Below are 13,105 nucleotides of genomic sequence, written 5' to 3'. Positions count from 1 at the left end.
AAGAGGTTGTATTACAATCCAGTGGCTGACATAGTAATCATATCACCAACAGGCCCCTGAGCAAAGCCCTTAGCCCCAACTGCTCGAGAAAAACTGCCTGACTCTGCTCTCTGATCCTCACTTGTAACACCATATCCACTAAATAATGTTAATGTAAAACTGACTCTCACCTACTGGAAACCAGTATTGCTTTCCTCCCACAGTTTGAATTCCTGCAGTAAAGATAACTGGCATTTCTAAACTGTCCATATTTTTTGTGGGTGTGGACTGGCATCCTGTCCAGGGTTTACTGATACTATCTGCTGTTTATAGCCCACGCAACCCTGTCTGGGATGAGTTGTTGAAAGTTTGAATGGGTTTTGATGTATAGGCTACAAACATTTTATTACTGATGCCATGATTTTTTACCTTAATGCCTTTGCAGATGGGGCTTCTTTCAATAACGAATTCATAATTCTTATTTATATCAATATTAATATTTAAGTATTGCTATGTACTATTGCATATAATGTGCATATACTGTAAATTCAGTGTTTTGCTAGCAGAACATGTGTGCAATTATTAAACGATTTGATTAAAACCATTACAGAAGAATTTATGTTGTTTAATAACAGGTACAAATGATATAAACACGTTTAGGATCTAATGACCCGAAAGCACTGATTTTAAAGCCATGTACAACTGCTCCTTCAGCGTCAAATATGGCCGCGGACTCCCGAAACAGCGATGGACTACAACTCCCAATGCATCGCGCACGTCGCACGGGACGTTGCGTAGCGCGATTCATGTCGCCTGCGCGTAACCGAGACGAGCCGGATGAGCGAGCCGCGGTCTGTCGCCTTCTCCATCCCGGAAGGTGTCTGAGCAGCGACGCTTTTTAAAAATGACGGCGGCGTGTCGTACATCGGAGTGCGAAAGGCGAGCATCGCTGGACGCCTGCTGATTTAAGGTTGAGGGCGCGTCGTGTGCGGCTGCCTACAGGCACTGGCTCACTCTTTGCGACGTGGTTCGGGCGACTCCTCCCGCATAATCCCCCGGAAAGGCTGCCGCGGGCTGCCCGTTTTAAGCTCTAAACGTGCTGGGCCGAGGCTCTTCCTCCGCTCGGTCGTTAAACAGCCTTCCTAGCCTGACTGCCCCGGGTTATGATTACCAGACCGACTAGTTAGTTCGCTACTGTGGAAGGCGAGGAAGCCAGCAGCCCCGTTATGGACGGGTAAAAAGGTGGATCGGATAGATAAACGCGGGGCTGGTACTTAAGTTGGCCGGACCGATCGGTTGTTGCCTCTCGTCCAGCCGAGTCGCATGGCTCCCTGTTCCGTGTGGGACCGACGCCGGCACTGTACGGCCTGCGTCGCATCTTTGCAGAGATCCGAGTAGCGGCAAGTCGGTGGCCGCAGACATGGCCGCCGCCTCCGGCTTCGCACCGGGTGATAGCGGGTCGTGGAACGGTTCGCCGCACCCCCCCGCCGGCTCCGGGCCAACAGGACAGTCGCAGGTTGCCGTGGCCGTATGGGAGTGGCAGGACGACCAGGGCTACTGGCGGCCGTATAGCGGCCAGGTGAGCTGCTACATCGAGCAGTGCCTTCTGAACCAGCGGGGCCTCCGGGCCGCGGGACACGCCTCCACCAGCATCTCCTTGGGCCAGGTGGACCCCAGCCTGGCCCCGTACATAATCGACATCCCCAGCCTCAAGCAGTTCCGCCAGGACACGGGTAAGTCCCATACAGACGGTTAACGGGTGGACTGTCCGCTCTTAAGATGCATTTTGACGTTTACATTTCATGCTAAACCGGATTATCTGGCGATAACCTGCATATAACTAAATTAACTAGGTGAATCAGAATCTTGCTGGCTGAAAACTTGCCGTGGTGCAGGTTGTTTACCAGCAACTTTGGGGCAGTCCAGACTGCAAGATCCCACTGACAGTCTTTAAATAGACAGGGTGTGTTGCCTAGCACTCACTGTAGCAGTTTATTATTGGAAATTACCTAAATCACACATGGGGGGGGGGGTCTGTCTCTCAGATGGATTTGTATGTCCATAGACCTTCAAAAGGAAGTTCAAACATCTCCACACGCAAGATCTTATTAAAGCCACACACTCTGCGTCAAACTGAAGTTTCTGTGTGCTGATGTACATTAATTGCCTGCGTATGGCGCATAGACAGTATTGGGACTCTGCCGTGGGGCCCAGAAGCGTGGTTGACATGTCCTCTTTTGCACTGTATGTGGTCCTAAGGCCAACGCTGTCTCTCCCCGCAGGAAAGATCCGCGCGGTGCGCCGCAGCCTTTTCCCGCAGTCCTCTGCCCTGGGCAGCGGCATGTACTGGGAGTGGGCGAATGACGAGGGCGGCTGGACGCCGTACGAGACGCGCACGCTGCTGCTGCTGGAGCACAGCTACCAGGCCCGGCAGAGCACTGCTGACCTGGCTCCTCACGGCTACAACTACATGGTAGACCTGCGCGCCCTGGCCCAGGTGAACAAGGGGTCTGGATACAGGCGGCAGGTGCGGCGGCGTGCGGGTCAGCCCTACCCGCTGGCAACCCAGAGCCCCGGCTCCGTCATCCACTCTGGGCCGGCCTGCTCCTGTCAGCAGTGCCTGGGTGCTGGTGGCAGCGGCACTGGGCCCATCCCCAGCCGCTCGCGCCACTCCTTCTCTGCGGGCCAGGGGCACCGCACCGCCCCCCCGGGCCCTGTGCGAGTGCCGGCTGGTGGCCCCCCCTCCATGTACTCTCCCTACCCCCGCAGGCCACACTCTGTAGGTGGCACGTCCTGGGCGGGGCCCTGGTCCCCGCCGGTCACCTCCTGCCAGTCGTCTTCCACCAGTGCCACCAGCCTGAGGTACAGTTACCACAGCGCAGTGCCCGTCGCCTTCACTGTCATAAGGTCACCGAACTTGAGAGTAAAACTGTTCCTTTCTCTGGGTGTTAGTAGCATTTTTAACAGTCACTATCATTCACATTGCATCGCAGTCAGCCTCCAGCTTTCTGTTTCGGTTCTGTTTCTCCAAAGTCCACAGCACAAGAGAGGCTTTATTTGTAGCTGTACATTTTGCCCTTGCATTGCAACAGCTGACCCATTTTAAACAGGATGTGAAAACAATGAGTATAGGCTGAACGTGCTGCATTCGGTTTATACTTGTTACATTTCACCCACAGTCTTTTTCTGATAGCTTTATTTTTGGATATAGAAATCCTAAGGATGTTGAAAAGTTAAGCAACACTTAAGATTCGTCAAAGTCCCTAAAAACATAAAATCATGCCAAACAAGCTTCTCTAGTGACTCTGTGTGTCTCAACATGGCCTGTAAATTGAAACCATCAGTAAAGCTTTAACACACAATGACTTTGATTTTCAGTATTTAAACCATTCCAGGGTTTTTCCTTCAGGCTGAATTCCCTTAGTTTTGAGCTTAACTCTCTGTATATCTGTTAGCAGCTGAAAGGGGGGTGTCCATGAAATCAAATTTTCATTCGTGCATGAGTATGTGTTTTGTTCTTGGTAAAAGGGGAGGAGTCACGTTTTAAATATGAGTTGTACTTAATGGTGATTTTTCCTTAAGTTCTGAGTGAGTGGTGAAATTGCTGTGGCTGTTTGTAAAAGATAATGTGTGATTTGGGTTATTGTGTCAGTGGACTCGGTATTTGGGGGTGTGTAAACGCCTCTATTTAATGTGGCATCCTAACAATCATAAACAGGAGGAGCTGCTTCAAGCCACCACTTTGGTTTATTTCACATCTAAATTAAATGAATGTTTTTAATCTTTGTCTCTGATTTTGAAAGAGTTTATCTGGTATGAATGAACTTGATTTGATCTCAAAACCTTTTGTACCTTAAACGGTGTAGGTGTAAATCTTGGCTGCGCTCGTCTGCTTCTCACGCTGGAAAATGAAGATGATGCTTTTATGGTTGTCGGGACAAAGGGTGTCGTGATGGCTGCTGCTGTGTGTCATGTGTGGGCCAGCAACCAATTGCATTCAAGATGCCTTTGAAAATGAAAACAGGATCTGTTGTCTGGGAGAGGGCAGGAAGTGTGTTTGTGTGGCCAGGTCATCCCGCACGCCAGCGCTGTGATGAAGGACAACTGCAGGAAAGGCGCCAGGACAATGACGGTGTGGACTGATGAGGAAGTGCTGCTTTTGGCTCATTGTTTCCCATCCTCCAAACGGGTCGATGGTCAGAAAACCGGGGGTGGAGTAATTATAGCCTGGCAGACAAGCACATGCTCGGCCAGCTGGCTTGAGTTAATGCGGATCATTTATTAACGATCATGGTAGTGGTGTGCCCGCCTCTGGAGGGGCTGAGCATCCCCGGCAGCCCTGTGCCCCCACCCCCCCAGCTTCCTGCAGAGGCTGTAGCTGAGTAGTGTAGTGAATGGGAAAGGGGGGGATTGTGGAGCCGACAGCAGGGCTGCACAGTGAGACACTCAGCAGCTTCCTGCATCGGCTGCCGGCTTTCCTGCTTCTCATTAATGGCCCTCGTCTTTCTGTTTTTCTTTTTGTCCTTCAGTGTCCCCTCTGTCCCCGTGCAGATGAACGGATCCACCAGTGTGAGTTCGGCTCTGGCAGGTACTAACCCTGACCCAGGTGAAAGTCTGGGCAGAAAAACTCCTCTCATACCAGTGACCATATTGCCATGTCATGCAGGTTTGCAGTATCAGTCCGTCCACACTGTCGTCATTCTTCTCATAGGCTGTGCCGTGTGCCGGGGCTTGTGAATATGCCCTCTGTGTGGCTCATTCTCTCCCAGCTGTCTGGTACTTGGTTGATTTTTATGTGCCATAGTCCTCCATTCCCTGATATTACCCCTCACATGAAGTTCCAGAGGGTGATGTTTCTCAAGTCGCACCGTTTTGTTGCTCTAGTCCATTATGGTATTCAGATTAATGTTCTCTGCAAATCTCTCCAAACCTTCTGCAGTTTATTTGCTGACCTCGGGTTAGTGTTTACACTTTATACTCGGATGTATGTGATGACGCCAGGCACTGTGTGTATATATGAGTGTAGGTGTTCAGTTTGTGCAGCTGAGAGGTTAGGTGAGTGTAGGTGTTCAGTTTGTGCAGCTGAGAGGTTAGGTGAGTGTAGGTGTTCAGTGTGTGCAGCTGAGAGGTTAAGTGAGTGTAGGTGTTCAGTGTGTGCAGCTGAGAGGTTAGGTGAGTGTAGGTGTTCAGTGTGTGCAGCTGAGAGGTTAGGTGAGTGTAGGTGTTCAGTGTGTGCAGCTGAGAGGTTAGGTGAGTGTAGGTGTTCAGTGTGTGCAGCTGAGAGGTTAGGTGAGTGTAGGTGTTCAGAGTGTGCAGCTGAGAGGTTTTTCCTTGTTCCTCGCTACTTTTTTTGAAATATGCCTTTTTTTCCTGGGAATAGAAGTCTTGGCTGCACATTCAGAAGGATGTTGTTTTTCACTGGATATCTTTTGTTTATTTCATCTCTCTGGTACTGTCAGGTTTTTCCGTACTCTGTGGTTATTTCTGGGACTTTTTTAAATGACAGATGTAGCAACTGACCCTGAGCTTGTCACAGTGTTAAGGTTACTTCAGGTTACCTTTCAGTGTTTGGCAGAGGATTAGATCAGTGTTTCCTAGTCCAGTCCTCGGTGACCTGCGGACAGTCCACGGTTTTGCTGGGAGGAAGCAAACATGTGGACAGTGTTTGGGTCCCAGGGGGACCAGGTTGGGAAACACTGAATTAGGAAATATTGCATGTGATGACAGTCTTTGCTTGTCTGTGACACTGTAACCGTGTTGCTCACAGACGCATCCCCACTTCTTTGTGGGAATTCGGCCCTTGTTTTTAATGTAATTTTTGATGTCTGTGGCTCTGTGATAGAGACCTGATACTAGTTTTGGATGCTAAGGGGGATTATTATTTATTTGTTTTGGTCTGCTGTTGACTGCAGGTCTTTGGTTGGCTGGACCTCCTGAATGGAGGTGACCTCGGTCAGTGATCCCAGCCCAGACCATGGGGACCCCCCAGACAATCCACATTTTTGCTCCCTGGAAGCTGGGAGGGAGCAAAAAATGTGGACTGAGGAGCATGCTGTGAAACACTGCCTTAGGGGTTGGGGGGAATCTTATTCAGATGTGTCAGTGGTCCGGGATTAAACCCTAAGGAAAATCACCGCTGGACAGGGTTTGTTATGGAGACGCCCTTCCAGAGCCAAATTCATTGAGTTCCTCATGGCAAGTGAAGGACTAGTGAATTATGCTTGGAGTAGTTTTGTTCAGTCCTATTGGGATTGTGCTTGATATGAAAGAATCGCATTGACTCATGAGCCTGATTTTCACACATTCTCCAGTAACTGTGTTGTTGTGCTGTCATGTTAGGGCCTCCTTGTGGGGAATGCGGTGAGGTGCTGTCGGCTTTGTGTCCCCTTGTCGGCCCCCTAGCCCCTGCTCGGTCTTTCTGTTGCCCCATATCATTCATCAGCTGGGTCTCTCCTCTTCCCACCCACCCAACCACCCACCCACCCTCCCCGCATGCCTCCGCTGGCATTGGCTCCTCCAGGCATGGCTTCCATTTTGATGTCGGCGGCCGGAATTGGAGTTCGCCTCACAAGCGCCCCCCTCCCCCCGCAGCAGGCCCCGGGCCGGCCCGCCAAAGTGCACGCCGACGTTAGGAGGGCAAAGAGACACAGGAAAGGTAGCTCCGCCCTGTCGGGCCCACACCGCCTCTCTGCCTCTGGTGTCCCCCGCGTGCTCTGGCCTGGCCCCTTGCTTAGGATCTCTGCTCTCAGCATAGTGGTCCGGCTTTACTGGAAATGCCTTTAGGTTTGTGCCATGTCAGAGGTCTCTTACATATATATCTCCGCACACAACTGATCGTGATGCAGCTCTGTGTGAGTTTCGCTTTCTGCACCTCAGTGAGATTGTGCACAGCTGCTGTTGCTGCCTCACATCCTGTCATTTCCATCACCCGCAGAACAGCTGAAATGCAGATAAAGAGCTTTTAGCATGTATCCTGAGGCACTTTCTCTTAGTGTTTTTGTATGTAAAATTGCTTTGAACTTTATGTTTAGACAGGCCGTTTGATTAGGCCTCTGGTTTATTTGGATCCAAAAAGCACCGGTTGGTAATTTTAAGGATCTTGACTCGCAGAGGCTGAGCTGTAGCATCGAGTCTGATGGTCAACACGTCCCATTGATCCGCATAAGAATTTACCAATGACTGATCCGTTCCAGCCTTGGTGTTTGTTTGCTCTGAGAAGCCTTAGACCGGACCCGCCTCCTGCAGAATGTCAGCCCTTTCCTGCAAAGGCCAAACATTTCTCAATCCTTTTTTTTTTGTCTCCGTGTGCATGAACGCACGTCTCCGCATCGCCTTGGGTTTGGTCTTTCTGCATGCTTCCGCAGGCTGTCCAGCACTACGCTGTTTTTGTTCTGTCACTTCTCAGATTCTTTAAAGGTGAACATTTTTTGTTTTCTGCTGTAATTAGGGAAATGGCCCCTGTCTCAGTGTTTGGGGTCTGTGTGTGTTTCTCTTCAACGGTATCCATCCATCTTCCAGCTGCTTATCAGATGTCGGCTGCCGCTATGGACACATATATATCCCTAGATGTCTGATCTTGTTTTTTTCATAGTATGTTGATGTTAAATTGTTGGGCGATTAAAAAGCACCATGAGCCCCATTCCTGCCACCCCCCCATAACTAGCCTTCAGTACTGCAGTTGGAAAGTATTCACAGCGCATCGCTTTTTCCACATTTTGTTATGTTGCAGTCTTATTCCAAAATGGATTAAATTATTTTTTTTTCCTCAGAAATCTGCGCTGTGAATACTTTCCAGATATAAGGAAAATGTTTTGAAATAAAAGCATTTTGAGCTAATAGTCTGAGTTCCGTCCTCTTTTAGGTTTCCCTAGTGAGCATTTTTCCTTTGACTGACCCTCTTTGCCATGCATAAAAAAAGTTTTTATTTATTTTTTGTTTTTCTTTTTCATAACTAGACTTGTAGTAATAGCAGTAACCTCTCTGCTCCTATTTTGGTGCAGTTTTAGCTGTAGATAAATGTTGGCAGTGTTTATTTTGAATATTAGTTTGAGTGTTACGGAGCTTACCTTTTGATTTGTGGGAGCTGTGGAGTTGCTATTGACCTTGATCTTTCTTTATGTCGTGATATCATGTGACCAGCTTATTTAATCTTAATTTCTCCAGAGCTTAAACCAGTTGATGTGATCCAGAAGTACATGGAGAGAGTGACTGTTCCCCCAGAAGAGGTAGGTGTGTGTGTTTGCAGGTACTGTGATGACTTCCTCTCTTAATGCCTCCTCCTGGATAGACTTCGCTCCATAATAAGAGTAAAACAAGTCATGTGACAAGCAGTTAGAACATAAGACATTTACAAACGAGAGGAGGCCATTCGGCCCATCGAGCTCGTTTGGGGGGAACTTAACTAATAGCTCAGAGTTGTTAAAATTTTATCTAGCTCCGATTTAAAGGAACCCAGGGTTTTAGCTTGCGCTACACTAACAGGAAGACTATTCCATACTCTAACTGCAATAAAATAGGTCTAATGTGCATTATTTACAGAATATACAGCTTGTCTTTTAAATAGAATAATTTCAGGATTTACTTGTTCTAGTGTTAATCGTGAAATGCAAAATGAGTTTTGTGAGATTAGTAATGTGATGAGAGCTTAACAGCACTTGCAGTCGTGCCAGTGGGCTGTGAACGTTTGTATCGCGGTTTCGGTCTTGCCTTCAGAACAGTTACACCATTGCAAACCACACATTTCTGTGGGGCCACTGAGGTTTTGCCCTCTGTTGGCCACAAACAGTCACTATGCTAAATATGAGAGAAACATTTCTTATTTAGGAGATAATGAAGCAGCCTGTTCTCCTAACCATCTAATTCACTATGATCTAACTCCGCTTGGTGACTAGTTTATGAAACATCTGAGGGGACTGGGGGGGGGTTGGTGTTCTGAAATGAGAAATCCGCCCCAGTTTACACCATGATCAGGTTCCACAGAGGAGTAAAGCCCACCTCCAATTTATCAGAGGTCGGAACCTCATCGTCAGACCATGCTAGACTCGGTGATTTTTCGCAGTGTTAGAGCTGAACATGACGCCGCTCCCCCCCCCCCCGGTTCCAGGACTGCATCATTTGTATGGAGCGACTGTCTGGCCCCTCCGGCTATGACGATGCCCCCGATGACCAGGACATAGCACCCAACAGCGTGGGCAAGTTCACCAAGTGCGGGCACTCCCTCCACCTGCTCTGCATGCTGGCCATGTACAACAACGGAACCAAGGTGTGTTTTGTATTTGGCCGCACCTCTGCCGTCTTCGCCCCATTCGGCCTCTAGGGGCATCGGAGCTGATGCGAGCTCTGTGCTCCTGCTTTAGGATGGAAGTCTTCAGTGCCCATCATGCAAGACAATCTATGGGGAGAAAACAGGAACCCAGCCTAAGGGCAAGATGGAGATCTACAGCATTTCCCAGCCGCTGCCTGGCCACCCCGACTGCGGCACCATCCAGATCATCTACAGCATCCCGCCTGGGATACAGGTGGGGGCGGCTTGGGCCTGTTCCTGTGTGGCTGTGTCTGTTGTCTTGGGTGGGGCCTTGTGGCTGAATTCTCGCTGCCTGCAGGGTCCGGAGCATCCAAATCCGGGTCAGCCCTACACCTGCCGGGGATTTCCACGCCTCTGCTTCCTCCCAGACAACGAAAAGGGCCGGAAGGTATGTGCTGAGGCTTAGAAGGAGGCCACTGTGTGGCTGATTCGAAAGATGCGAGTTAGAGAGCTTAAACGGCCATATAACAGGATTCAGTTTCCAGCAGCAGCGGTCAACCTGCTAGACCTGCCTTGGTGGAAGGATGTCATTTTGCAGGTACAGCCAGCAGCAGTGTTTACCCCCATGAACTTGCATTACCCCCTGAGGTTTGGTGGCCCCCTGTTGGCCACAAACAGTCACTGCAGAGCAGTCACTGTCACGCTTCAGCCATTGCGGCCGGTGTCCCTGCAGGACTGCAGAGCAGTCACTGTCACGCTTCAGCCATTGCGGCCGGTGTCCCTGCAGGACTGCAGAGCAGTCACTGTCACGCTTCAGCCATTGCGGCCGGTGTCCCTGCAGGACTGCAGAGCAGTCACTGTCACGCTTCAGCCATTGCGGCCGGTGTCCCTACAGGACTGCAGAGCAGTCACTGTCACGCTTCAGCCATTGCGGCCGGTGTCCCTACAGGACTGCAGAGCAGTCACTGTCACGCTTCAGCCATTGCGGCCGGTGTCCCTACAGGACTGCAGAGCAGTCACTGTCACGCTTCAGCCATTGCGGCCGGTGTCCCTGCAGGACTGCAGAGCAGTCACTGTCACGCTTCAGCCTTTGCGGCCGGTGTCCCTGCAGGACTGCAGAGCAGTCACAGTCACGCTTCAGCCATTGCGGCCGGTGTCTCTGCAGGACTGCAGAGCAGTCACCGTCACGCTTCAGCCATTGCGGCCGGTGTCCCTGCAGGACTGCAGAGCAGTCACTGTCACGCTTCAGCCTTTGCGGCCGGTGTCCCTGCAGGACTGCAGAGCAGTCACTGTCACGCTTCAGCCATTGCGGCCGGTGTCCCTACAGGACTGCAGAGCAGTCACCGTCACGCTTCAGCCATTGCGGCCGGTGTCCCTGCAGGACTGCAGAGCAGTCACTGTCACGCTTCAGCCTTTGCGGCCGGTGTCCCTGCAGGACTGCAGAGCAGTCACTGTCACGCTTCAGCCATTGCGGCCGGTGTCCCTGCAGGACTGCAGAGCAGTCACTGTCACGCTTCAGCCTTTGCGGCCGGTGTCCCTGCAGGACTGCAGAGCAGTCACTGTCACGCTTCAGCCATTGTGGCCGGTGTCCCTGCAGGACTGCAGAGCAGTCACTGTCACGCTTCAGCCATTGCGGCCGGTGTCCCTGCAGGACTGCAGAGCAGTCACTGTCACGCTTCAGCCACTGCGGCCGGTGTCCCTGCAGGACTGCAGAGCAGTCACTGTCACGCTTCAGCCATTGCGGCCGGTGTCCCTGCAGGACTGCAGAGCAGTCACTGTCACGCTTCAGCCATTGCGGTCGGTGTCCCTCCTGGATACAACAGGGTTAGGGTTGGGCAATATGACCTAAAATTATTATCATGGTATTATTCCATTTTTGGACAGTTACGGTATATCACGGTATTAAGTTTTGGGAGAAGTAGAATGTCCTGTCTATGTAAATTAAAAACAAAGAAATCACAATATATTAACTGGGTTGTCAACTTTGGTAAGCTGGCTACAGAGAGATTTTTAGTTCACACACGCAGTTACATGTATGTAACAGTTTTATTACCTTGTAAATAATCTGTAGGGTTTGCAATGCTTTTGATGTTATCATATATGCTGATTTAGCCAATATGTTTTACTTTATAATTTGCCACTATACATGTGTAACAAGGTTATTTGTTTAATGTGTGTAATTACATAAAATCTATTTTTTTCTCTTTTAATTTTTCTATCGCTACTTGCTGTGTTTAATAGAAAATTCACACAACACAGATAAACCGGTTACATGTACTATATAAGGACAAGTATTCAGACTACCACTGAAGCTTTGAAGAAAATAAAATGTTTTTTTTTTTTTTTATTAATTAGGCTGTTGACTTACCATGGTGTTAAGGGTGTAGTGCAAATCCATATCATGGCGGACAATCACACCAGTAATGACTGACACCAGTGTACCGCCCTCCAATACGACAGGGTCTCCCATGCCTGTGTTTTCGTCAAGGTTCAGCAGACGTTGAAGTGGTGACACACTCTCTGACAACATGGTGGCCTCCGCATCTCTGCTCAACAGGTCCTGGAGCTCCTGAAGGTGGCCTGGAGCCGGAGGCTGATCTTCACGGTGGGCACCTCCAGCACCACTGGTGAGCCCGACACCGTGGTGTGGAATGAGATTCACCACAAGACGGAGATGATGTCCAATGTCTCGGGCCATGGCTACCCCGACCCCAACTACCTGGACAATGTGCTGTCGGAACTGGCGTCCCAGGGGGTGACCGAGGACTGCCTGAACCAAGGAGGGCTGGAACAGGGCTCGTGAGGCTGTGCACGAGCCCCCACCTGTGAACACTAAGCGGACTGTGGCAGGGGGGGCGCCAACCCCCCAACGCGTGAGACACTAACGCTTTAGTATGAGACGGAAAAATGATGGCGTTCAAAGCTTGTTTGTTTCTTTTTGATTATTATAATAGGAGTAAAAGGTTTGGGGATTGCCTTGTTAAATTCAGATTTATTTTTCGATTTCTAGAAACTCTTATTTAACATTTATTTTCTTAGTGGAAAATCAATGTCGTCAATCTTCCCCCTTCCACATCTCTCTAAAGCCTCTTGTATATACTTCATTTTTCTTTTCTTTTTGTCCTGCTCTTCTTTGCTTCTTCCATGTTGACTTTTTAGGTTCAATATCACCCCTGTTATGGTTTCACAGTTCAGACTCTGTTTCTTAAAATTATACAGAAAATTACACGATCCAAAGAAAGGTATCTCGGGTGGCATTTTCTAGTTATATGTATAAATGTTGTAATTTTAGCCTGACTTTAATAAATGCATGATTTTGCGCAGCTCTCGTGGTCGTCCGCAGCACGCTGCGCGTCCGCGATAAATCCGCGCCCTTAATGCAACTAGGCAACAATAAGCAGACCTGATCAAGCCTGCGCTATGTTTTTCATTTATATGGTTTCTATGGGTTTTTTCTTCTCCCTTGAAATTAAATTAAGCAGCATGGTAATTGCTCTTAGAAAATACAATTGTATTACAAATTTCTGTTTTCAGTTTAAGGAAATGGAGCTGAGCTATTGTATTATTCCATTAGTATGATTTTGGTTTTTAGTTTGTCATGATGAGTAAATATACTGTACAGCATTAAAGTCTTTGAATGTGTGACCTATTTTCTATCTCTTTCTATAATCGTTCATCAGTACATGGTCATGGTCTTTTTTTATCCCCCCTCATATCACATTTTCAATTTATGTCTTAATCGCAGGATAAATTAGGAAGCTTTCAGCCAGCAGCTTGCCAGACGCTCTGAGTGGGAGGGACACCGCCGGCTCGCGCTGCCGCCGCATGGCCCTTTGGGGCTGCTGCATGGGAGCGAGTGGGTCCGGCACGGGATTCTGTACC

The 13,105-nt window shown here is 49.3% G+C and overlaps 1 protein-coding gene across 2 annotated transcripts; it reads left to right on the top strand.

Moving 5' to 3' along the window:
- The first annotated feature begins 779 nt into the window (after positions 1 to 779).
- dtx2 (deltex 2, E3 ubiquitin ligase) lies at positions 780 to 12,872 on the top strand. 2 transcript variants are annotated; one of them, XM_023833093.2, is made up of 9 exons: positions 780 to 1,712; positions 2,262 to 2,841; positions 4,509 to 4,567; positions 6,500 to 6,634; positions 8,143 to 8,204; positions 9,083 to 9,241; positions 9,336 to 9,497; positions 9,582 to 9,671; positions 11,781 to 12,872. In XM_023833093.2, exons 1-9 carry the CDS (start codon positions 1,400 to 1,402, stop codon positions 12,024 to 12,026), a joined length of 1,806 nt encoding a protein of 601 aa, XP_023688861.1. In that variant the 5' UTR covers positions 780 to 1,399; the 3' UTR covers positions 12,027 to 12,872. The 2 variants fall into 2 exon arrangements, with proteins under 2 accessions (XP_023688861.1, XP_023688862.1); XM_023833094.2 differs by lacking the exon at positions 6,500 to 6,634.
- Positions 12,873 to 13,105: the final 233 nt, after the last annotated feature.

The sequence above is a fragment of the Paramormyrops kingsleyae genome, chromosome 6, assembly GCF_048594095.1.
Source record: "Paramormyrops kingsleyae isolate MSU_618 chromosome 6, PKINGS_0.4, whole genome shotgun sequence".
NCBI classification, from domain to species: Eukaryota; Metazoa; Chordata; class Actinopteri; order Osteoglossiformes; family Mormyridae; genus Paramormyrops; species Paramormyrops kingsleyae.
This window is presented reverse-complemented; position numbering and strand designations above follow the sequence as displayed.

What these genes read in the sequence shown, in the direction of transcription:
- dtx2 (XM_023833093.2), top strand. Translation starts at nt 1,400, where the DNA reads ATGGCCGCCGCCTCCGGCTTCGCACCGGGTGATAGCGGGTCGTGGAAC. An exon ending in ACCAGTGCCACCAGCCTGAG is followed by an intron (nt 2,842 to 4,508) that starts GTACAGTTACCA and finishes TTTGTCCTTCAG; the next exon opens with TGTCCCCTCTGTCCCCGTGC. An exon ending in TGTGAGTTCGGCTCTGGCAG is followed by an intron (nt 4,568 to 6,499) that starts GTACTAACCCTG and finishes TGGCTCCTCCAG; the next exon opens with GCATGGCTTCCATTTTGATG.